Genomic DNA, 26,409 nt, shown 5'->3' on the forward strand with positions numbered 1-26,409 from the left:
CACTGTCATCACCTTCCTGGACACCATGATCAGCTTCAACAATAGAGCCCTACAGACAACCATACAAAAGAAACCCACGGATCACCACACCTATCTTCACAGATCTAGTATCCACTCCAAACACACCAACAAATGTCTTATCTATAGCCAGGTACTCAGATACCACAGACTATGCTCCGAAGAGAACGTCCGGGATACACACCTCAACACACTCAGAACCACCTTCACCAAACAAGGACACTCCACCAGAGAAGTACATCGCATCATGGAACAGGCCACCCAAATACCCCAAAAGAACCTGCTTCAATACAGAAATAAAATCTACTTGGCCGCACATCCCTTGTTGTCACCTACCACCCCACACTGGAACCCAAACCACTACAACCCATACTCGCTGGGGACCCCATCCTGAAAGAAATTGTTCCTGAACCTCCTCTTCTGGCCTTCAAACAACCCCCCAACCTCTCCAAGCTCATCATCAGAAGCAAGCTCCCCACAGACCAGGACACACCAACTCAGAGTGGCACCAGATCCTGTCAGATCAACAGATGCAAAACCTGCAGACGTATCTCCATTGCTACAATGATCAATACCCCCCACAACACACCTTATATGATCCAGGGATCCTACACATGCCTATCACAATATGTTGTGTACCCCATCCAGTGCACTAAATGCCCCAATAACAATTATGTGGGTGAAACTGGACAATCACTACACACTCCAATGAACTCACACAAGTAAATGATAAAAGACAAAAACACCACATCAGCTGTGGGTGTACACTTTTCACAAAACGATCACTCTATATCTGACCTATTAGTCCTCATCTGCAAAAGAAACCAGCACAACACTTTCAAAAGACAAGCCTGGAAGCATACATTCATAACTTTGCGAGACACTAAAAATCATGGTGTTAATAAAGACACTGGATTTATGGCTTATTACAACAATCTGTAACCCACTAACCTCCCCGCCCCATTTGTCCTATGATTACAGGGGTGTTAACAGACCACTCTACCTTGAGTGGTCTTTTACAGTATGTGCTACTTATGCTAAACTCTCTCTCTTCCACCTTGTATTTAGCTGTGACGCTCAGAGTACTTTCCCAGACCTGAAGAAGAGCTCTGTGTAGTTAGAAAGCTTGGTCTCTCTCACTAACAGAAGCTGGACCAATAAAAGATATTACAGTAACTCCTCACTTAAAGTCATCCGGGTTAACGTTGTTATGTTGCTGATCTATTAGGGAACATGCTCGATTAAAGTTGCACAATGCTCCCTTCTAATGTCATTTGGCAGCCGCCTGCTTTGCCCACTGCTTGCAGGAAGAGCAGCCCTTTGCAGCTAGCTGGTGGGGGCTTGGAATCAGGATGGACCAGCAGCCCCCCCCCCCATCACCTCCCCGCTCCCCTAAGTTCCCTGTGCCGCAGCAGCCCAGCAGGCTATCAATCGGCAGTTCAGCTGTCCCTCCCCCCACTGCCATGTGCTACTCCTGCCCTCTGCCTTGGAGCTGCTCCCAGAGACTCCTGCTTGCTGTGCAGGGGGGGAAGGGAGGGGGCTAATATCAGGGTGTCCCCCCTCCCTCCTGCACCCCGCTTACCCCTCATAGGCTCAGAGACTTTAAGGTCAGAAGGGACCATTATGATCATCTAGTCTGACCTCCTGCACAACGCAGGCCACAGAATCTCACCCACCCACTCCTGTAACAAACCCCTAACCTATGTCTGAGTTACTGAAGTCCTCAAGTCATGGTTTAAAGACCTCAAGGTGCAGAGAATCCTCCAGCAAGTGACCCGTGCCCCACGCTGCTGAGGAAGGCAAAAAACCTCCAGGACCTCTGCCAATCTGCCCTGGAGGAAAATTCCTTCCTGACCCCAAATATAGTGATCAGTTAAACCCTGAGCATGTGGGCAAGACTCACCAGCCAGCACCCAGGAAAGAATTCTCTGTGGTAACTCAGATCCCACCCCATCTAACATCCCCTCACAGACCATTGGGCATATTTACCGCTAATAATCCATATAGAGCAGGGACGGGACACAGAGGGAGAGAGACAGAGAGAACTTGGGGCAACAGCTGCTGTCTCAACTTCCTGCTCCACTTAAAAAGATAATGCACTTAAGAGTGGGTCAGCTTACTTAAAGGGGCAGTGTGCATTTCTCTCTCTCTCCCACACACAAGGTGTGTGTCTGTCTCTGTCTGCTATGAATCATAGAATCACAGAATATCAGGATTGGAAGGGACCTCAGGAGGTCATCTAGTCCAACCCCCTGCTCAAACTAAATCATCCCAGCCAGGGCTTTGTCAAGCCTGACCTTAAAAACCTCTAAGGAAGGAGATTCCACCACCTCCCTAGGTAACCCATTCCAGTGCTTCACCACCCTCCTAGTGAAAAAGTTTTTCCTAATATCCAACCTAAACCTCCCACACTGCAACTTGAGACCATTACTCCTTGTTCTGTCATCAGGTACCACTGAGAACAGTCTAGATTTCCCCTCCCTCGTGTTCGTGCTGCCTTGTGTGAGAGGCTACATTAACAACAATGTGTTAACCCTTGAGGGCTCAGCCAAGTGCTAGTTCATCATTTAGCAGCAAGGCATTCCCTGGGAAATATCCCTCCCTCTTCCACCATCTAACTTCACCACCTCAACCAGGCTTCACAATCATCATAGCTGTGAACAGTATTAAATTGTTTGTTTAAAACGTATACTGTGTATATATCTATATAATATATAGTTTTTTGTCTGGTGAAAAAAATTTCCCTGGAACCTAAACCCTCATTTACATTAATTCTTATGGGGAAATTGGATTCGCTTAACATCGTTTCGCTTAAAGTCGCATTTTTCAGGAACATAACTACAACATTAAGCAAGGAGTTACTGTACCTCACCCACCTTGTCTGTCTACTATTCTGGGACCAACACAGCTGCAACAACACTGCATGTAGCTGCTTTGTGGTCAGTTTGGAGCCCTGACCAGCTCTGCAAACTGATTACTCACACAGCAGCCTCTGTGCTCTCTGGCAGTGGCTAGAAGAGGGAATGCTTTAGGCAAGTCCTGATCACTGAAGATCAGTAACACTCCTATGATCCTTTTGGCAAGAGTCAGGATGTGAACCCCAGCATTGGGGCCACACCCCCACCCTACACACCATCGGCGTCAGCTGGACACAGACGCTTCTGTGAGTCCTCTTCTAAAAGCTTATGTAATGTTAATGATCCTCATTACACCCAGTGCTCTCTTAGTGGATTCCACCAACCCACTGCACACTGGGGGAGGGGCTGGGTCAGGATGATTATCCTGATTTTACAACCCACACTACTGCACGCACACACGCATGCCCCCAGGTGAGCACATGTGTGACCTGGGGTTTGGAGACGGGAAAAATTTTAAGTAGAATCTGTCCTTGAGATCCCATTTACTGTCAGGAAACTTGAGATCTGGGGGCAGAGAGGAGGGGGAAAGGATGGCTCAGCTGAGCTGTGCCGGTGACAGCATGTGCCTTGGAGAAGTGTGCTGCGCCACTTTGTGCCTCGGTTTCCCCACCTGGCTAGCAAGGCCCTGGGAGGTAGCAGGCTGGTCAGCAGTTTGTCCTTGTGGTACATGTAGCTCTGACAGGGCCATAGCCGGATCACGTGGCCGAGACGCCCGCCGCTCAATCGCCTGCCTCTGCACTACAAGCCTACTCGCCAGTTCCCAATTGATTTAAAAACAATAAGCCCTTGTCAGAGATTGGGTTACGGGAAATATGCAAATTGCTTTTTCATCTCACTGCCGCTTATTGCATTTCCCTGGGGGAGGAGGTGACAGCGGAGAGAGCAAGCCAGCAGAGAGAGCGGAGGAGGGGAATCTCACAGAGGGGAGGGGCAGATGGCGGTGCCTCAACCCTGGGCAACCAGTCTGTGCCCTGGATCAGCTTAGAGCTGCCCTGAGGGCACTGCCCACCCAGACGCCATGGCTCCAATGGGCTGGACAGTGGCTGGAATACCCCGTCCAAGGCCCTGTGCTGGCGTCACCCACTAGGGATGCCCTACAACTAGCTTTGGGGCCATACAGCCGCTGCACAGCCCCTTCCCACCAGAGGGCAGAGATGAGCTGAGCCCAGAGCACCCAGATACTGGGCACGGAGGGCCATCGGATGCCCAGACGGACAGACAGGCAGAGCGTCTGCCACAGGGGACGGGCAATGGAGCGGGGCGCCCAGCAGGATCCCTGGAATTTGTGCCATTTACAGAGGAGAACCGGGTGCTCACAGGCGCTGAAACAAGCGGGTTGGTGACTGGCTCCCCGTCACCCCCACCTGGGGACTCCCTGGGCTCTGAGGAGGAGTCTGCCTGGTGCCAGGGATGGTCAGTGGTACTGAGACTCCCCTCTGGATGTGGCAGGCAGAGCCTGGCTCCTCTGGACTTGGGCTTCATTGTGATGTTGTGCAGTTTATATGGTTTTATAAAAATATAATAAGAAGTGAATATAATGCAACTGGAATAGTTTTATAAATATATGATAAGTGAATATAATGTAACTGGGATATGCTTCATGCAAAAGGTCTCTTGTAAGGTATCATTACAAAGCTTATAATCTACTGAGTGTGATCATCCTATTTGTAGAAATGTACCACTCTTGTATTTAAAACTAGAAATATGAAATATAACTCTGAGGGCCTATTGTAATTATGCAAAGTGTGGGCCATTAATGGTGGTTTGGAATCTTGATGACTCCCATTAACCAGGACCATTGTCTGCAGATGGCTGTGTTTACCTGTTAGTCTTCCTGTATGTGTGTGTGCTGGCAAGTGGGTAATGAAGTCTTGCAGTGACATGGGATCATGTCACCTGACCTGGAATCCATCTTTAACCTGGTGCTTTTCCAGTCGGGGAAGGGGGGCGGGTGGAAACCCAGAGGGACAAAGGGTTCCCGCCTTATGCAAAAGATATATAAAGGGGTGGAAGAGAACAAGGGGGGAGAGGAGCTATCATGAAGAATCCCCTAGCTATCACCTGAGCTGCAACAAGAGCTGTACCAGGGGAAAGAATTGTGCCCAGGCCTGGAAGGTGTCCAGTCTGAGAAAAAGCTTACTGAAGCATCTCTGAGGATGAGATTATCTGTATTCAGTTTGATTAGACATAGATTTGCACATTTTATTTTATTTTGTTTGGTGACTTACTTTGTTCTGTCTGTTACTACTTGGAACCACTTAAATCCTACTTTCTGTATTTAATAAAATCACTTTTTATTCATTAACTCAGAGTATGTATTAATACCTGGTGGGAGCAAACAACTGTGCATATCTCTCTATCAGTGTTATAGAGGGCGAACAATTTATGAGTTTGCCCTGCATAAGCTTTATGCAGGGTAAAACGGATTTATTTGGGTTTAGACCCCATTGGGAGTTGGGCATCAGCACATCAGCTACCCGGATCGGCGGGTAGCAATCGATCTATTGGGGATCGACTTATCGCGTCTAGTGAAGACGCAGTAAAATCGATCCCTGATCGCTCTGCCGTCGACTCCGGAAATCCACCGCGGCAAGAGGCGGAAGCAGAGTCGAAGGCGGCGTGGCAGCGGTCGACTCACCGCCATCTTCACAGCCAGGTAAGTCGACCTAAAATACGCAACTTCAGCTACGCTATTCACGTAGCTGAAGTGGCGTATCTTAGGTCAAACCCCCCCCTCCCCGTAGTGTAGATCTGCCCTCAGTGCTAAAGACCAGCACACTACTGTGAGCTATTTTCAGGTAAACTTGCAGCTTTGGGACAAGTTATTCAGACCCTGGGTCTGTGTTGGAGCAGACGGGTGTGTCTGGCTCAGCAAGACAGGGTGCTGGAGTCCTGAGCTGGCAGGGAAAACAGAAACAGGGGTAGTCTTGGTACATCAGGTGGCAGCTCCCAAGGGGGTTTCTGTGATCCAACCCGTACAAGCGGGTTGGTGACTCTGGCTCCCCGTCACCCCCACCTGGGGACCCCCTGGGCTCTGAGGAGGGGTCTGCTTGGTGCCAGGGATGGTCGGTGGTACTGAGACTCCCCTCCGGATGGTGGCAGGCAGAGGCCTGGCTCCTCTGGACTTGGGCTTCATATACAATGCCACGACAGTGGTACCATGCCAGGCCATTATGGATACAGAGAGATGCCATCCCCCTCCAGCAGGGCAAGGGAGCATGGCAGAGTCCCCCCATCAGGACCGCTCCAACCCGTGACTGGGGGGATGCCATGTCAGGAACTGGAGATGGGGGGGGAGGAGGAGACTGCCAAGCGAGTCATTAGGGGTCCCTGGGGGCAGCTCTGCAGCCGTCTGTGCAGGGATCAATACAAGGCACACGGCTCCATTTCCAAACACTGTCTATACACATTACAATTAACCAACGAGGGGCTTCGCCCCAAGAGAGCAGGGAGCACACAGGCAGGGAGAGCCGGGGGGAGGAGGAGAGGACGACGCAGGAAGAGGGAGCAAGAGAAAGCAGAGAATGCGCCAGGGCAGGCAGGCAGAGGGGGGAGGAACCCGGCTGGGTTCGAGCTGGGTGCAATGTCTAGTCAGGCCTGCAGCAGGGCAGGGGCTGGGTGCAAAGGGCACCCAGCTGCAGTGTGAACAGGTGAGGCCAACAGCCGCCCCCGGGCTCCCTCAGAGAGCAGCCACAGTGGCGCACTGCCAGCAGGGCCAGGCAGGTACACAAGCCAACAAGCTGTCTCCCGCCAGCAGACGGACTGATGGACGTGGCTTGTGGCACTAGCGAGGAGCCCCAGACCCAAGGATCTGAGACGGCGCGAGACATGACACGGGACAGTGAAAAATAATGGGGGTGGGACCTGCAAGCTGCAACCTTCCCCCTTTGGCCCCACGATACATGTCCTCGCTCTGACAAAAGCGAAGGCCCTGGTTAATTCGAGGCCTGGCCCCCGGGAGCCACTGATGCCTGTAGCCCGGGCCATGAGACAGCGCACTGCCAAGCCCATAAGGGAGCGTGACCTGCCAGCAGCAGTTAGAGCACAGGGCTGGGAGTGAGGACACCTGGGTTCTGTGCCCAGCTTGTTGCAGTCCATAGCTTTGCTGAGCTCCTCAGCCAGGAGGCGAGAGACAGGCAGGGGCTTGCTGCAGAGGAGGAGGGCTCTGCCACTGAGCTGTGAGTGGTAAGGAGAAGTTAGAGGCCACATGCAGCACAAGGCCTAATGCTGATGCAGTGTGCACTGCCATCTGTGCCCAAAGGTTATAAGTTCAAGTCCTACCAGTGCCAGGAGTTAACCAGCTCTAGTCCAAAACTAGAGCTCCCTGCTGTCCAGCCACAGAAATCACCCAGTGGAGTTTCCACGTTCCTGATTCAACACAGCCTGAATTTGCTGGGCCTCCAATGGACTAGGGCACAGGACCAAGCAGAGTCTGCATTCAGTGTATGTCTCCACTAGAGGTAGAAGGTGTCAATTCCAGCTTGAGAGGGAGCCATGCCAGCTCAGATCATGCTAGATGTCGAAATGTGGCTGCTGCAGTGGGATGGGCTCCCTACCCCAAGTACATGCTTCTCTCAGACAGGATCCTACTCAGGGCAGCTTCCAGAAATGCTTTATTTTTAGCATGCTAGCTCCATCAGAGCTAGCGTGGGTATGTCTCCTTACAGCCCCAGCTCTGGTGTAGACAGATCCTAAGCATTAGCCCTCCATGGGCGCAGCCAAGCAGGGACAGTGCCATGGGGAATCTGTCCAAGGCCAGCCCCGCCTAGCACAACAGCAGGACAGGGACAGTGCCAGGTCACCTGGCAGCAGCGCTCTGAGCACAGGGATTTGTCTGAGTGCCCCGTCTTGCCAGGGGGCCAAAGGTAACTGTGCCCCAGCCTCCCGGCACCTGGGCATGAAGCTCACGGTGGCTCATTCAAAGCATAGCTTGGCTCAGACTGTGCCAAAGCCCCAAAGTCAGAGAGGAGCTGCAGGGAGGGAGAAGGGAAACCCAGCTGGCAGCTGAGGTGCCTTGCTGATGGGAGAACTGGCAGGACAGGACAGGCAAGGGGCAACCTGGCAGGACCAGGATGGGCAAGCTAGCTGCATCTGGAGGGGGTAGGAGAGGTGCAAGCCAGCAGGGAGGGGACCAGCAGCCAAATAAAGCCTGGAGAGGAACCTCATCCACAGACCCCAAATCCCCACTCCCAGCTGTTGCCAAGGAATCTTCCCCCCACCTACCCGCCGTGTTTGGCCATCGTTCCTCTTGTTTTCAGCTCCCCCCATGCTGCGAGCTCTGGGGGGCTCCCCACCGCCCTGCACAGCCATGGGGTAACGTGCATGAAACAGTAACAACGAAGAGAAGCTGTCGGCCCCCCATAGATTTGGGATCAAAGGGCTACTGGGTTGCCACGGCAACAAATTTTGAGGTCAAGGGCCAGGTCCCTGGGAACATATTTCCATATAAAAATAAAATAGGCAGGACTGGGAGTTTCTGCTCAGGGGGGCCCAGGACGGGAGCAGCAGAGAGGGGGGCTGCAACCGAGGGTATTGACAGAGCTGCGTGGGAGCCCAGGACTGGGGTAGTGGGGAGGATGGGGAGGGCTGCAGGTCAGGATTGAGATGCACTTCAGCAAGGAGCAGGGCTAACGACTCATTAAGCAGCTATTCCCTGCTCCGACTGCTCCTGTCCTGGTCCTGGCTGAGATCTGCTGCTCAGGGGAACCGAGTCTGGCTTTTCTCTGGTGTTTCTTAGGAACAGGCCCCGCCCTGCCAAGCAGCTCCATCAGACACTGGACAGATGCAGCTAGACGTTCACAGTCACTTTAACAAACCCCCAGCACTGGCGCCATCTATCAATTAATTCTCAAAGCTTCGTTAGGTGCAAACCAGGCGCTCAGAAAGCAGCAGTTTGTCTGGAGGAGGCTCCGAGCAGGCTGCACAGGCTGCCCTGGGAAGGGCAGACTGGACAGGGCGGGTTCTCCCTTAGCCTCTCAAACACGCAGCTGTGACAGCAACAACCTGGCACAAAGTGTTCCTCCCCAGACTGGACAGCTGCCATACAGCCTGCCAAGGAGCAACGGTAACCAAGCCACTTGGAGCCATTCGCTGCTTACTAGATCTGCTCCGCTGGGAAGCCTCCCCCAGCCCTCTGGGACCTTCATGGCTAAAGAGATGTTGCCTCTCTTCATTTTGGCGGTCTCTGAACATGGGGGAGAGGGGTGCATAAGCAGGGGAGAAGCGGGAGGTTAATATACAGCATTTTTTCCCAAACGGTGACCCTTGCAGTTCTTGCTGGTGGCTGGCTGAGAACCGGTTGCTGCAGCATATGAAAAGAAGCTACAAATATAGCAAATTCTTTCCTGATGTTCCTTTCCAGTGTAAGCAAAGGCTGGCGTTGCCACAGCAGGGTTATGGGGAACGGCATGGGCAGTGCGGGGCCAGCAATTGGGAATGAGAAGGGGGTTGGGCTGGGAGAGGGGGCAGGGGAGGGTTAGTTTCTGTTGCATGGGACTGGCCAGGTTGGCCGTTCTCCCCATGAAGCTGGGCACATTTTGGAGAGCCCCTGCTCGGGAGAGTTTTATTGCATATTTGCTAAGCGCCAGGAGCTGCTCATGCAATGAAATGCTGTAACTAAGGGGCCCTTTATCTCCAGGCCAGCGCCCAGCACAGTACCTCCCACCACTCCACACTACAGCTTTAAGAGGGGTGACTCAGGAGGTGGGTGGGCATGGCATGGAGAGGAGCTAAAAGGGCAGGGTGGAAATCAAAATCATATTGAAGAAATCCTCATTCTTCCTGGCCCCGGCTCCTAATGACCCCGGGGCTCATTTGCACAATGCCGTCAATGCGGCATGTTTTCCGTCTGCATTTCACCCAAGCTTGGGGCGTGGAACCAGCATGGCCACTTCCACATGCCACCTGTCCTGTGTCAGCAGGGGCTGCTGGGCTCCAGCGTGCAGCCTCCCGGAGAAGGCTCCAATCCAATAAACCGTTTCCACGGAACTGTCAAAAACGTCATTCAAATATTCTGAGTCGCAGCAGGGGTTTTTTCCCTCTTTTCGTCAAGTGGACTGAGCGGTGGGCCCCGAATTATCGGCCAACGTCCCAACGCTGAGCAGGGATGCGTTCACTAGCCCCCGCCCCCAAGCACACTTTTACCCTGCACAACCACTAGTGAAAACTCAGCTGCTGTTACATGAACTGGCCACCAGGTGTCACAACCACCCCACCATAAATGCATCCAAACTGCATTAACCAGGCAGTAAAATAACCGAGACGCTTTTTTCTCAGAGAGATGCTGGTGGTTGGCACCAGCGCAGTAACTATGAGCATGGGACTGCTGCAGTGGAAGGGGTATGACTCAGCTCCTCCTGCACCCCCCTCTTCCCACCTAGGTCTCCTTTCTGCCCTTTACATCTTGGGGATCCAGCAGTTTCTTCAGCCCTGCATTCAGCACGCCCCACCCCCAGGCATCCAGCACTGGGCTCGGACACGCAGCAAAGGGTTAATCGGAGCAGGGATGGCCCGACCTACTACAGCTGTTTCCAAGGCGCTGATCAATGATGGATCTAAGGCCAGCCCCACAGACAGACTGTCAGTACAGGGGTGTATCTAACAGTGGCTTGAGTGTAACAGGCTAGAGAGAGCCTTCACCCTATCCCACCACCAATTGACTGTGACCCTAAACCTCAGCCATCTGCCCTCTAGTGAGATAGCAGGGTATTGCAACTGGTCAGGAATTAAGACTGTCTCTGTTAAGTACAACTCTTGCCTCTGCAAATGCACAGAATTGCCTCTGAGTAACCACTCCTCCAGCCGCCCTTCTGCATACACGACTCCCTTTCTTCACCCCACTGCAGCCATGGCACCTCAGCCTGTCAGCTCAGCAGGGCTGGGCAGCTCAGTGCTCCAATAAGAGCCCTCCCAGGGAAACCCAAGGGCTGTTAGAAGTGGCGTTGGTGACTCAGCCAAGGCGCTCTCCCCTCTGAGTCAGTGCTGACTCCATTCCCCCAGCGTGGGGCTAAGGGGCGCTCTCCTCTCTGAGTCAGTGCTGACCCCAATGTCCGAGCACAGCGGGGGGGATGAGAGTGACTCAGCAGGGGGCACTCTCATTTCTAGGTCAGTAACGAGCCCCAGGCCTCAGCACAGGGCTGGTGCAGCAGGAGGAGCCGTATTTTGGGTCAGATCCTGCCTACCTGTGGTCATGGCACTTGGTCATGAGCCCTAATGCGCTAGCCAGATTCCACCTTGGGGAATTAGAGGGCATCTCCTTACACTCCCTCTGCAGCTGGACTGGAGGATCTCTGTCCCCGTCCTAGCTGCTCTGCAGGGCGGCCATTCACGCAAACACCTCAGCTACGGCTAGAGGGGACAGAGGTTCCCCAAGTTTATTGCTGCACCCCCACTTCTCCAGGGGAGTCAAATAACGGTCGTGCTTCCCAATTCCCATCCATGTGGGGCAGAAGAGAGGGGGCGGTGGCAGGACCTGGCTGGCTCCATCCCCGAAGTAGCCCACAGCCACGCGGCACGGACCAGGGCTCCTCGCCCTCCCTTCCCCTGCCCGGAACCTCTCACCCCCGCAGGCTCTGGAGGGTTTAAAATGGATGGGGCTGCAGCCGCCCGGGGCACGGCAGCAGTGGGGGGAGCATGTAGGAAGTGTCCCGGGGGGGGGGGAAGAGAGGGAGGGGAGAGCAGCAGGCTGCTGCCCGGGGGGGACCCGCTCCCTCACCCCACTCCCCACTGCTGCCCTGCCCTGGCCACCAGGCTGACTGCAGCCCCACACCCCACCTCACCCTCCTGATAACCAGGGGGGGACCCACCGGGGGGGACCCACCGGGGGGGACCCACCCCACAGGTTGAAAACTAAGACTACAGGTGAAGCACTGTGGCCTAGTGCATAGAACACTTGACTGGGACTCACAAGACCTGGGCTCTCGTCCTGGCTCTGCAACTGGCTTGCTGGGTGGCCTTGGGTGAGTCACTGCCCCACTCTGTGCCTCAGTTTCCCCAGCTGCAAATTAGGGATAACGATACTGCCCTCGTTTGTAAAGTACAATATAATATTGTTATTGCTAGACGATAGTCCCAAAGGGCCGATAACACCCAGCACATCAGCATCTTCGACTGTATTTAATGTGGAACTAAACCCTCTGTCTGTGTCCCCAGCCTCCTCCTCCCCCGGGGCATTTCACTCTGTATCAGCTCTGTCCTGGGCATGAGAACCAGCACCACGCAAGGCAAGGCATGGGTACGAAGATGTGAATACCACTGAGGCCATAGAGCTCATGACACTGATGCAGCATCTGGGTGCATTTGCAGGGTTGCCGGGGAGGTGAGAAGCCTGGAGCTCAGAAAGGAGAGCTGTGACCCACCACCAAGTGGCATGCAAAGGCAGCATGTGACACAGGCGCTGAGGAGCTGGGACTGGAGGTTACTTCAGGAGAAGTTTTTGCTAATGAAAAAGCCCCAGAGTCCAGGGTTGCTGAGACCTATTCAGTCACCCCACCAGAGGGTTGGAACAGCTGGCACTAGGAAGCTGGAACAGTCACCTCGGAGCAAAGGCCCTTTGTGTGGGTGACCCACTGCAGAACCATGGTGAGGCGAGCGACAGGAGAATCCGGCCCTGATCACTACAGAGGGGCTGGCTGGACGCAGTGTCTTTTGTCTGGGCACATCCATAAACCTGCCCTCCCCACCTGGCTGGGTTACAGCCTCCCTGCTTCCCAGTGCAGGACTTCGGGGGTGCAGCAGTGGGAGTCCTGCCATGTCTCTGTTTATCACCATCCCTCCCCAGGACACAACCCAAAGCTGCTCTGCAGCTCCAGTCTGTCTATCCCGAATGCTGGCATGCAGTCTTGTGCAGCGTGCTGCCCTCTAGTGGCTGAACTGCACTTCGAAAAGGCAAAGCCGCCGGACTAAGGGGAACGAGGAGGAGATGGGGAGCTGTTTGCTGGCTGGGGGTGTGTCCTGACAGCTACCACAAGGCTACAACAGGGCTCAGGGCTCCCCATGGACCGGGGGCTCCTTAGCGCACCCTCCTGAACGCCGGGTTGGAATGACAAAGGGACAGACCTGCCAGGGATTTTGCTGGGGTAAAGTCCCTCACGGGAGGCTCTCGGCACTTCACACCCTGAGCGCTTTCCAGTATCGGACAAGGAAAGCCGGGTGCTAGGAGGCTGGGGAGCAGGGAGAGTGTCCAGCAGCTGGGATGGCCTGAGCCAACCTACCTCACAGACCCGAGCTCCCCGATCTCAAGAGCTGTCCCCATCTGGGCTGGGAGCAGCTGTCAAGAGGCAGGTCAGATGGGAGGGCGGCACGGGCAGGTTTCTGGCTGGCCAGACATGGGGAGGCAGGAACCGGCAGCAGAGTGAGGGGTCAGGCTGGGGCACATCAGGGACAGTGGAAGGGGCCACCAGCTGGGATGGGGCCGAGGCTCTTGCTGAGGGAGGCGTCAGCGGTGAGGTGCTCTGGAGTGGGACCAGGAATACGGAAGCCATGGAGGAGTTACTGTATCCTCGGCCTACGTGCAATGTCCTGAGGAAGAGGAAAGGAAGGTCGGCCTCAGGGCTCCAAGGGGCACCACAGAGTGAGGGCTAGTGTCCAGCCCTGGGTCGCACACTGGCTAGGAGAGACAGGGTGCAAAGGGAGGAACAACTGGGCAGTTCCCAGAGATGTCAATTGATGCCAGGGCTGGTGCTGGTCAGTATAGTTATTAGTGACTGGAACAGAGGGTGAATAAGGAGGTGCTGATGGCACAAAAGTATTTAGTGAGTCAAGGACAGGGAGGAGTGGGAGGCACCAAGCTAAACCAGCTACTGGGCAAGTGACTCTTGACATTAGCCAGTCCAAGGGGACACACAATGGAAGGAGCAATTTAAACTCCTTGGACTCTTGAGACCTCATCCTGAGTTCACTGTATCCTCTCCAGCACAAAAACCTGGGCTTCACTGACAAGAGAGAGCCGCGAAGAACCGGCTCAATGTTTAGTGGTGACACAGGTGTCTAAGGCCCTGCCTGTAGCAGGGTGTCTGTCATCCACGGCTGTAGCTACCCCAGTGCAAAGCCCTAGTGCAGATGCACTGCCCCGGAGTAAGATGGGGCTCAGGGGAGCGCACTACTGCAAGCTCCGTTGTGCACCAGTGCAGATCGCCTGATGGAAGGTTTACACTGATGGCGCCACATCCATGCAGTTACCACAATGCAACCACCCCATACCTAGACAAGCCCTAGGAGGCAGGGCTCCGCTGAGATGGGGACAGAGAATATCCCTATTGAAACCAAGGACACAGCCACACTCTGAACACTGAGTTGGAGGGGTCACCACGTCTCCAAAGAGAGTGAAAAGAAGAACAAAGGCAACTGGAAACTAGGAGGGGCCTCCAGAAGGAGGCGAGATGAGAGAGGCAAGGGCCTGATTCTGGCCCCTACTCTGTCTCCCTTACACCACTGCTGCTGTGTAAAGGGGCCAAAACGGCCCCCTGGGGAATTCCCCAAGTGCAGGAGCAGCTTAGGGCAGGTCTACAGAGCCCTCCCCCCATCCCTTTTCACCCCCAGAGCAGGGGAGTGGAAGGAGCACTCTGCCCCCTGGCTGTGCTGGACCATCAGGCAGCCCACAGGCAGTTATGGGGAGGCTGCCACTAATTAGAGCAGCCTCTGAGTTGCTCTAACTTATGACAGGGGCCAAACTGAGCCCTGAATCAGCCCAACATCTGGGTGGCACAAAGTTGGCATAAAGCCACTTTTCCTCCCTCTCCCTGGACCATACTGTCTGCTCTGTGCCTCCTGTGTGGTGCGGCCCAGAGCCTGGCACTTGGACTCTTTCGTCTGGAATGAGGAAGAGTAAGAGAGGTGAGGAGAGAGGGATACACAGCAACCCAGAGACGGCCAGTCTGGCTCCTCTCTACCCAGCCCCACGGCACAAGAACAAGGGACAATAAGTGAAATGTAAAAGATTCAAATTTCCCACAGATGGAGGGAAACACTTTTAGAGAACATGAAATGAACCCACAGAACTCACTGAAGCAGCATGTTCCCAAGGCTAAAAGCCACTGAAGAGCACCTGACGGTCCATCAGGCAGAGGTAAATGACAAGCACTATTAACCTGCATGTTGCAGGGCATCACCAGGTCAGACACTGTGGTCAGGAAGACACTGTGCTTAGTATTGGACTGTGGCCCCAGGGGCCTTGGTTTCTTCATGCAACTTCTGCTTAGTGAACAGGGGGGAGCCAAACCCAGCTGCAGGCTACCTACAGGGAGGGGCACAGGCATTCATATGGAGCATCCAGTTCTGGCCACCAGTCATGACAGCACCAATGGCTAACAGGCTGCTGGTCTGGGGCAGTTCGGACATTCTTAGAACCCCAGAAGCTGAAGCACAGCTGACCAGATGGGGTGCCCAGAAGGGGTCCCTGATGTGAGGGTTGGGGGTGTTTCTGCCTATGGAAGAACCAGAGTTGGGCACACATCGCTTCTCTGGCCAGCAGCAGAGATGCCAGGGGGATCTTCAGAGGAACAAGAGGAATCAGACTTGTCTATGTTAGGGGCTTTGCACTGGCATTTCATCAGTGCAAAGTCCCAGTGTAAATGCCCCACACTGGTGTGAGATGGGGCTTGAATCAGTGCGACTTGCTCTGGCTTCAAGTGAGCCACACCCGCAAGCCCTGCTTTGTACCCGCACATGCCCTCTACCCTGGGGATTTACCCCAGTGCAAAAGTCCCTAACGTAAACAACCAATTGTCTTCAGGAAAACAACCCCCACAAAGCACACACAAGCCCTGTGTTCACAAGGGAGGGTGAGCGGGACAATTCCACTGAGAACTGGGCTGGACACATCTCAGTGCGTCCAGCACTCCCTGCACTGGGGGATGCTCACAATTCAGCTTCTCCTCCATCTCCACCCCGGCTGGTAGCTCACAACAGCTCCTCTGCCCAAGCTCCTCCACATGGGATGGGGCGCCATGCAAGGCCTGGCCGGTGTCTGGAACTTCCCAACTCGCCCTCACCCAGCTTCCAAGGGGGGTTAAACTCCTCTGCCACTTCTGTGACAGATTCACCAGCTGTCAGAGGAGGCCCGCAGTTCTCAGCCACCCAGAGACCTGTGGGGAATCTGGGGCTACACTGAAGGTGGCCCCTGGTAATGAGGGTCCCTGGGCAGGTTTGTACAGTATCTCTATTCCAGTGGAGGGCAAAGACTGGGGAGATATTACGTGCAACCCATCGATCCCTTTCCCTTCTACAGTCCGATCAATGCCACGCAAAGCCAGCTCAATCACCTGCTTTCCCATTAGCCATCTCCTGTCTGCAGAAGAAATAATCTCAATGCGGTTCAGCCCACCAGGCAGCCTATCATTCCAGTGGGACCTCGCTGGGCACGCTGGTTGGGTTGGAGGAGGGGCTCCAGAACAGGGGCTGCTGGGGTTGCTCTGAGAAGCAGCATTTGGGCAGAAGGGAGGCAGGCCAGGCGCACTGACAGAGCTCTGAGGCCTGGCCCGGCAAGGGGTGCTCAGGGACAGACTGTGGCACTGGAAATGAAGGGACAGCGGCATCAGCTCAGTGGTTCTGGCTGAAGAGGCCAGGTGGCTCGGCGCAGGCGGAATCGTCTTTCTGACACAAGTCTGCTCAGTAACAGTTGGGTGGCCAGTGTCCACAGCGCTGCGCGAGGCACATAACCCACCATGGTCTCCAAGCCTTGCTGGGAGGCGGATTCTCAGGCCAAACAGACACCTGGCACAGGCAGCTGCAACTCCACTGAAGTTAGCAGAGCCGCAGCCTCTTACAACCGGTCTCTAGCTGGCCCGTGGGCCGTGTTCTGTGCACAGCGTTTGCTGGGTGACGTTTGGCACTTCCATTCCCTTTCCCTGGAAAGGCAGCTGTGAGTCAGCCGTGTCCCTGTATAACCAGAGTGACTGCAGATGCTCTGGAGGGTCCAAAGGTCACGGCAGGCACGAAGGTGCCTCCTTCTAGGAGTGCTAAGCGGGGAGAGGCGTTATCCATGCAAAGCAGGGACACTGAGCCCAGGCCTGGGAAATTAAACCACACAGGCACTGCTGCAGCCAACTGTAAGGATAGCACAGGGGCAGAAACATGAGTTCAAGGGTTTGTCTACACAAAGACATTGCGCGTTTACCCACACCAGCGTACTTAAAGCAGGACATCCCCTGCTATTGTACAGTTTGACAGTGCTTTTACCAGGACAGCTTATCCCTCTATGGGAAGGGGAATAAGGCACCTTTACACTGGCATAACTGTGTCCACACCATGATTTAACTGCTTCAGTAGGAAAATCACAGCCTTAAGGGAGAGTTAAACCAGACCCGCTGGGAGAGTGGGTTTGACCTGCATGAAGGGCCTGTAACAATCCCCATCGCTACACCCAACAGGAGCAACAGAGAGGAGAGGCTCCAGATACCGGCCCTGAAGGGCATCTGGTGGCACCCTGCTTGGAAGCAGCCCCTGCGAAATGAAGGCCAGGGACAGGCAGAGCTGAAAAATTCAGGGGCTCAGCTCCTCCAGATCAGGATCTTTCCAGATTATCCAAACAGCACAACTGCCTTCATTTTTACAGCCCTTTGCAATCTCAATCCAGCCTCTCTCACGGACCGCGTCTCTCTCAACTCCTGCCTCTTCCACAGAACTGCCCTGCTCTTGGTGAGAGTGCCTTCTCCTCTGCAGCCCCTGCCACCTGGAGCAGCCTTCCCTGCCTCTCTCCACCCCACTGACTCCCCCATTCGGCTCCAAGTCTCAACCCAAAACATCTTCACACCCTGGGATGTGTATTTCCCTCTCCCTCTGCCGTCACAGTCTCTCGCTGCGCCCGCCTCTCACTTGGCAATGTGCTTTGGGATAAGCGCTCTGCATAAACAAACACTGTGCAAAACAAAGTTGGATTGAATTACAGACCTTTGTAATGATCTCACTAGCACCCAAAACCTCAGGGACCAGAATCCTGGCGAAACAGACAGACCAGAGGCGCTGGTAACATAGGGGCATGTAGCCTCTGGGGACCCAACATCCTCTCCCAACTGATGGCACAAGTGAGAATGAGTTGGGTGAATCTCATCCTACTGGATATTTGTCCACATCATGAATCCACACCATAATCTGGCATCATTTGCAGTCTCAGCTCGGGAGACCCCCCCAGGGCTGGAACAGCAAAGGAGGGGGCCAGGGCAGAGAGTGCTGCTGGTCAGGACAGAGGCGTATCAGAAGGGCTGCGGGGAGGGGGAAGCTGGCACGGCCCCTACTCTATCTCTCTATCTACAATCCCCTTATCCCCGTGATATCTGACAGCTGCCTCCGTTCTGGCTGGTCCCAGCCAATTCTCATAAACACCACGTTCACACATGCATCTCATAAAGGGCTGACAGTCACTGCTGAGATTCCTCGGCGCAGCGGAGGAAAGTGGTTATATGTCCAACCAGCGGCCTCCCGAGTCGCTTCACCTGGACAGGTCATGGCTGAAATGTACATAAAGAAGCTTCCTGGAAGATACAGAGGCCACCTAAACCTCTTCTGGCATCGGCACGGTCTGAATCCCCGCTAGGGCATGGTAAAAGGCCTGGATGTCCCTGCAGTACAGTGAGGGGTGACTTGTATGGATCCCCCCAGTATCTGCACCCCATTGCCTCTAGCAGGAGAGTTCACTTAATCACTCGCTGGAAGGTTCCCCAGCAACCCCTCCCATCATTCTAGGCCGACACGAACTCCAGCTCCTTCCGTTCCCACCAGAAGGGCCCACGTCAGGCAGGAGGTATGACCTGCGAGCACCACTGGAAGAGATTCCTCCATACATCAGGCAGTACGGGCAGGGTGTGCCAGAGCCATGTATCTGCTGCTTCCCCCGTTAGCAACCTACTACACCGAGGGCCTCTTCTCTCCCCTGTCTCCATATGTGCAAATCTCACCATGCCTGGTAAGTGAGCCAGTCTTCCCCCGGGCTCTGAGACCACTGAGACCTGACCTGGCGGGCCCACTCCTCCAAGGCCCACATATTAGAGAATTAAGCACATTCAAGTTTAACTAGGTCTGGTTACACCAGACACCTCTTGTGATTTGGTGTGACCTCATGGCATTGGCAAGGCACGCTGGGCTGTGTGACCACTCCCCCAGGACAAAACACCTGCATAACAGGTGACCCCATAAGGGGAATACTAGAGGCTCTCCCCCTTCTAGGGGTGTCACAGGCTTCTCCATGGGGGACCCCCAAGAACAGGGTGCCACAGATTCCTGTGTCTCTCTAAGGATGTGATTTCTGCTCACCCTGCCATAGGCAGCTACCCAGTCATGGTGGGTAATGTTAAGGACCCTCCTGGCCCTTCACCTCCAAGCCCTCTACAAGGTGTGATTCACAATGTAAAACACTGTTCCCCTTCTCCAGTCAGAGAAGGGAGCAAGGCAGCTGGCAGTTATATACTGGGGACATGATCGCTGTGCTGGGGCAGGGGGACCCCACCTTGCAACAAGGAGCCCAGGAGCGATGCACACACCCCAGCACTGTACTGCTGGCAAAATCTTTCCCGTACCAGAGCAGCAGCTGAGAAGTAGAGAGGCCCAGATGGCCAACTCCTCCATCCTGCCTTACCCACGCACGCTGTGCCGGAGCACACGTGTGCTTCCCACGCTGCCATAAAGGAAACGCTCTGACTCTCCAGCCAGCACGCCGAGAATGTAAGATCTGCCCTTCACTGGGGCCAGTGCAATGACAGGGGAGCAGATACACCAGGGCCTCAGCACAACAAAATGGCATGGCATGGCCAGTCCTCCCTGCCCGCCTGGGAAAGGTCGGCTCTGCTCACCGGTAACCAGACTCTATAGAGAACATAACCAGCCAGCGGAGTTGGGGCACTGGGACTGGAACGAGGCACTTTCACCTCTAGGTCACTGCTTCACACAGAGCCCACGACGGTAGCGGATGGGGAGCATGAACGTGGCTGCTCGGAGGACTGAGTGAAAGGAGCTGATGGGGTCGAGTCCTGTTCCTAGTGGCCAAGCGGCCATGTCACACCTGGCCCCCTCTCCGGCGGACTCAGCAGAGAGGTCACGGATGCAATGAGCCAAGGAGACTGGACTGCCCTCTCCCATGGGTGAGGAAAGCTCATGTTCCCCAACCCATACCTGGCCTGGAGTGAAGCAGAGGCCTCCTGTCTCCAGGGCCATCAGTCTGGCACCCTGCAGCAGCACTAACATCACTAGGAAAATAAATGAAGCACATCGGCCCACAGAGCCCCCCTTCGGGACGCTGAACCCCCTCTAGCTGCAAGCTAGCCCAGCCACGGCTCACATGGGGCCCTCGCAGTCCAGGGACAACCGCTCCATCAGGTGGCCAAGTGTTGAGGCACGCGGGCAGACACCGTGCTGAGCTCGTCTCAGCTGGAAGGGGGACTCGGCAAATTTTGCAAGGCTTTTCCAAAAACAAGGACAAGCCACACGTTCTTCCTGGGAACATGATGCTGGCTGGAGCTCAACACCCTCCTGGCCTCTGCGAAGGCATCACAGAGAGGATAGCGCCTGACCTTACATGACTACAGCTAACGGGAAAGCTTGTGCAATTCCCCTGGGGCAGGAGGATGCTGAGTGGCTCATGGTCAGAACCAGGTCCCCAGAAGCCCAGTCACAAAGCCAGATGCATTGCCAGGGCACTCGGGGATGGGGGTAAGGGTCCAGCCTGCTCAACACAAGGGCATTACCAGGGTTACTCGGGGCCTCAGGGGCCCGTGCCAGCCACACAATCCTCACCCACTCGCCCCACTTAAGCCAGGGCCAGGAATGCTCTGCCCTTCCCATGCTTCCCTGTTAACCCTTTCTGGTCTGGATTCTTATAAAGCGCTGCGAATCACCCCTTTTCCAGCACTGGATGGGAGAGTCCGTCCATTATAGGAGGAGCCCCAGCACCCCACAGCAGCTTCAGCACTCCTCTCCTGAAAGCAGCTGGGAGAGCACCCGCCCATCTCACTAGGCCAGGCCTCCTCACTAGCTCTCGGCCTTGCGTCCCCTGGCCCGTCCCCACCTGCCGCACACACCAGTAGCAGCAGCGCTGGCTTCACAGATCGAAACAAGAAATGTGACCATTCCGCTCTCCATGGAAGGAGAACCGGGGGAGAGGAAAAAACCAATCTGAGAGCGGAACGTTAATTAATTGAGGCTTTTGTTCAATTTCTAAACAAGCTTTTAAACGGCAGCTTGAGTTACACCGGCTCTGATAATATTACAGCGAGGCGGCCCAGCCAAATTCAGAGCGACCCACTTGCAGCTCAGGTTACCAACATGCGGCTGCTTTTCCAGCTCGACGGGAGAGGTGGCCGTGGGTGATCGCTAGCCAAAGGGCTGCCTTCATGCACAGCTGCACTCACACTGCACCTTTTCCCCCCACGCAGACAGCTGGGGGAATCTGCTACGGTGAACTGGCAAGTCGCACGCAATTCGAACTCAGTTCACTACGGCTCGACAGCCAGGCCATGACAGAATAACGCGCTGCTGCTCAAGCCTACGCAAACTGAGCCCTCTGGCTGATTTCAAGGTAGGGGAAGGAATGCCAGCATGGCTTGGGCTTGGAAACTGCCCAGAAGAGAGGAAGGTGGCAAAGAGCTTCTCAGCACTGGCAGCATCTGAAGATATGAGATGCCAGGGTCCAGACCCTTGGTGCTGGTAATTCCTCTGCCATTGATGGGGGAAAGGAGAGTGAATGCCCCAAACAGGCTCCAAAGAACTGGGCCCCAAATACAACAAACAAGGACACAAAGAACCTAGGCAGCTGGCAAGCTGTGATCACTACCCTGATTGGCTAAGAACTGCATCCACCCCGTAGCATATTACCCCTTTCCCCCACCTCGGCCCACTCTTCTGTCTCATGCCACTGTGATGTCGTCTGTTAGACTCTCAGCTCTTTGGGGCAGGTCCCTGTTTCCTATCTGCTTGTGCAGCCCCTAGTAAAAGAGGGCTCTGGCCTGGATGGCCTCCGGGATGTTACATCACTAGAGCAAAATGCTTCCAATGGCTTCATCCCAAGATGGCGGGAGATGGAAATATTCCTTCTTTCAGTGGGATGTTTTCTTTTGAAGACCTGTAGCAAAAGGGCTCATGGCCTCTCCCGCTGGGCTTTGGAACATAAAGAGAGTTTTAAAATAACAGTGAGTGAAGTATTCACCACCTAGGGTCCTCTTCCTCCCATCCCTCAGCCCCTTCTCTCTTTCCCAACCCTTCCCCTGATGAAAATGGTCTTGCATGTCCACATTCAATCCACCACAGAGACCCTGTGAGCGTAGCTTTACCAGTTGTCGTTTGGCAACGGGGAAGGCATCACCCTAGGCCCTGTGGCCTTTCTGAGAAAGAACACGCCCCACCCATGTTTTCAACAGCCACGCGAAGGGAAAGTCTTCACGGGAGTCTCTTGAAAGCTAGATATTCCTTCCCAGACACCGGGCGTCACGCAGCAGAGACTGGAGAACAGGCCCAGAGACACAGGACGAGCACCAGAGCTCCGCTACCCACCCCGCCAATACAGCCCCCGACCCCTCTCCAGAGACTGACAGGAAAGGCAGGTGCTGCAAGCTAGCTACTAGCCTTCTTTTGCACACCATTCCCCACCAGGGGCTAGTAAGTTAAACGACCCCTGAGGCAATTGCACGCCACTAAGTCAATCTGGCTAACGAAATAAAAGCCCCAATGGGCTTTTACACTAGGAGACAGGATGAAGCAGGATGACGCAAAGGTGACATTCGGCATGAGGGAGCATCACACTCTTCTCTTTGGGAAGGGCAGTGGATTCGTTATTAGGTGGATTGAGAACGTGCCCATCACCCTAGCATCTGGGCACTGTAACTTCCTTGGCAACAGCATAGTTTTGGCAGGCCAGGAGGGGGCTGAACTATAACCCATATTTACAATCTCCAGGTGGGGGCAGGGATGATCTTTGACCTTCCCTCCCTGTGAACTGACCCAATCAGCCCTGTCCTAGCCTCCCTTTCTGTCGAGGGCGGAGTAAGCAGAGTATGCTTGCTAAACACAAGTTTCTGTCCTAGCTCCTTCAGGCCACGCGCTCAGGTCCCTAAGGAATCCCACACAAATCGCAGGAGGAAACGACTTCTTAGGTGCCATCTAGCCCATCCCTGGCCCACCAGGTTGCCCCCTCCAAGTACAATGGTTAATGCCAGTTGTAAGCATCCTGAACACCCGGGTTTTCATCTCTTCCCTGGGGAGACTATTTCACCGTCTCACAGATCTCACTGTCAAGACGTCTTTCCTGATATTCAGCCTAAAATCCCGAATCACAGTAGTGGTGGTTATGGACTAACCTCAATTCAGCTACCACCATTTCTTCCAAAGCTACAGAAGTCCATTTAGGGAGTTGGGGATCCAGGGAAGACATATTATTCTAGATGGAACACAAACAGATTTACCCAGTCACCCTCTCATTAGTCCTGTCCTGAAAAGATGCTCTTCTCCTGAAAACATTTCCTAATGGAGTTGAGAGGTTTGGGGGCTGGGTTTTAGGTTTTTTGTTCGGGTTGGATTTTTTGTTGACTCCCCGCATTTTTCAATTTCAAAGCAGTAAAGACATTTTCTAGACACAAAGGATTCACATTGTAGTAAGTCATCCAGCAGTTCAGATGTGTGTATATACACACACAAACACATACTAAGTAACAACCACACAAGCTGCCTCTGAGCCACAGTACAGTAACCAAATTGCTAGTTCTCTTCCCTCTTACAGCATGCTTGATGCTCACGGTTTAACAAGAAAGGGTTAAGAGAAAAACACAACAAACGGTAAGCACAGAAATAAATACAAGTTTCTCCCACTTTCCTAGTGTTATCTGGATCGCTCTAGCATCCACAGCAATACTCCAGCACAGGGGGCACAGGGTAAATATGGGCCATTTGGCACTCAAACATTACATTAGGTTCATATTTACTTTCCCTGATCCCTTTAGTTTCTGGAGAGCAGATTTGCTGGAAAGGGAAAGTCGTAGCATGGGAATAGGTCAGCGTTACTCACTAGAACTGGATGTGGGGAGAACTGCGTGGGCATTCATTACATTAAACCCGTTAACAGCAATGGGTCTGTGTTAACCCAGTCATCTTTATCCGGCAAAGGTGCCGAGCAATGCTCTTAAGGAGGGTATCGCAATTATTCCATAGCGGTGCTACAATTGCACTGTGACCAAATAGCACAGCCTCGGGAAAAGAACCATCAAAGAGCACCCTTCGAACAAGCTATTTCACAATGGAGGTGGGAAATAAATAAATAACCATCAATTACTCATCCCAAACCTTGCTGCATTTAACTGCCAGGATAAAGAATTCCACCTCATTTCCACCCAACTCCCACAGGCAACTTACTCATGGGGTTACATTTCCCTAAATGCTCACATTTCAATTAGCATTAGAATAATGAAATGCCTTGGAGTTCACCTCCCCGAAAATGTACTGAACGTTGAAGAGCAGAGATTGTAGAAGATGAGAGATTTTTTAAACACACACATAACATAGCATGATGGGGGGGGGGAGAAAAAAAACAGTCCTTTCCCTACTCTACGCTGATGAGATTTGCATGGGCTTTTGCTACCAGCCTCTCCAAACAAGGATAATGCAACTTCCAGTTGATTTTCCAGATAAACAAGCAGGCAAACAAACGCAAAGTGCTCAACTAAAAATATCTGCCTCCTACACATACCCCCACTACCCTGAGATCAAAATACACAAATCCCAGCTCAGCATCAGAATGGAGCTGGAAAATTATAACAACTTGAGGGGCATCTCACACTCTCTCTCTCTCTTAAAAAGGAGAAACTGCAGATTCCCAGAACCACGCAGCCAGGGCAGAGGAGGGTGGATTTGCCAGTGGGGGGATAAAAAATGACATTCTAATCAGATCCGAAGTCTCTGAAGGAGCAGGCGGCTTAGAACTTGCCTTAGGTGCCCAGTTTGTGTGTGTGTTTGTGTGTTTTCATCTCTCCGCTAACACAAATGGGGGAAAGAAGAGGTCGCTTTACAGCATCTCTGCCTGCTGCCCGCCCCTGCTAAGCCATTTCATCTCATTTACTTTATCCCACTTAAACGTGAGCCAAACTGTTGCTGTTTCGGTGGGGGCAGAAAATTAGATTCGCGTCCTCTGCACGGCAACCCAGGCATAACGGGTCTGAGGCAGGGAATAACCAGCATCCATAGCAATGCTGAGGGCACCTGAAATCCACACGCCGGTTTCTCCCCTTACACACACACACACCCTGTGTCTCGGGCAGCGGTAGAGGAAAGGGCACCCACTGGGGTGGGGGTGGGGGGCATAGCTGACTTACATTGAAGTGATGTTCCTTGAGATGTCAGTGATGTTGATGCTGGTGTTCCCATTGCTGGTGCCTGAATCCTGCCCTTCCAAGAGAGGGAAGAGGTTCCCATCATCCGGCTTCTTGCAATTGATGTCTGTCTTGCTGCAAAGGCAATTTGCCGGGCAAGCCAGCACCGACAGCAGATAGTCTCCCCAAATGCTCCAGAGCAAAAATACCCTCCAGAAACTGCACTTGGTAGGGCAAAGAGAGACATCCATCTCCGACTGCTGCTTCTAAAAAAGAGGAGGAGGAGGAGGAGGAGGAAAGGGGGGTGGGGGGGGGAGAAGGGGAAGGAAACAAAGACAGAGGGAGGAAAAAAAACTCAAACGATCAGATGCAAAAATCCTCCAGCAGATGAAATCATGCTGGCAGCTGGCTAGGAGTAGCTGTAATTCCCCCTACAGTAGCGGTCTGAAATGCATAGTGCCTTGTTGATTGCAGGCTGGCTCTCAGTATCAGGCGCTCTCTCGCTCTCTCGGAGAGACTTCTGAGGATTGCAATAGAAGATGGGGAGGAAGCACACACATACACACACACACACACACGCACACGCACAAAAATGGTGCTAAAGTCACCAAGTCCCACCTACTGGGCAGAATTAAAATTGACACACCTGCAAAAAAACCACACAGAGGCAGAAGAGAGGATCAGGAGAGGAGGGTGCACCCTTTCCATCCCCTCCCCCACGCTGGCTGGATCTGCTGCAGCAGGAGATGCGTGCAAAAATATAACTATCTATCTATAGAGCTAGATTGCACAAGCGCCTGCAAAGAGATCCCCTCTCGGCGTGTTTCCCTCTCTGCAATAAAAAGGATTCCCCCCTCCCCCCCGCCACTTAAAAAAAAAGAGGAAAGCTGAGGACTGGAGATGAGGAAAGGCATCCCGGCTAGAAGAGGAAAAGTTCCAGTTGGGATTGCAATGGAGAAGAGGGGGAGGGGAGAGTGTCTTCGGCTTTTTTTTTTTTACTTTCTTTTTCTCTGTTTTATTTTATTTTAATTTTTTGCTGCAATCCGGATAGCCAGCAGGAAAGACCCGCACTGGAATAGAGGCGCCTACCGCCAGTGTGGACTCCGGGTCCTTTTCATGTACGCGTTTCTTTTCTAAGGATCCCGGGGAGATAAAAGGCAGCTCCCGGGGATGGGTGTCAAATAGCTTGGCGAGCG

The 26,409-nt window shown here is 53.7% G+C and overlaps 1 protein-coding gene across 8 annotated transcripts in view; it reads right to left on the bottom strand.

Annotated features, from left to right (window-relative positions):
- Positions 1-25,791, bottom strand: part of NTRK3 (neurotrophic receptor tyrosine kinase 3) — a 324,926-nt gene extending 299,135 nt beyond the window's left edge. For 4 of the 8 annotated variants that reach the window (XM_005294882.5, XM_065559292.1, XM_005294879.5 and 1 more), the window contains exon 1: positions 25,217-25,791. In XM_005294882.5, the coding sequence (XP_005294939.2) occupies positions 25,217-25,464 (248 nt within the window). In that variant the 5' untranslated portion in view covers positions 25,465-25,791. The remainder of the gene's footprint in view (positions 1-25,216) is intronic. The other 4 variants (XM_005294877.5, XM_008165432.4, XM_005294880.5 and 1 more) reach the window with 3 other exon arrangements.
- Between the last annotated feature and the right edge of the window lie 618 nt (positions 25,792-26,409).

This window comes from Chrysemys picta, chromosome 10 (assembly GCF_011386835.1).
Source record: "Chrysemys picta bellii isolate R12L10 chromosome 10, ASM1138683v2, whole genome shotgun sequence".
Taxonomy (NCBI): Eukaryota; Metazoa; Chordata; order Testudines; family Emydidae; genus Chrysemys; species Chrysemys picta.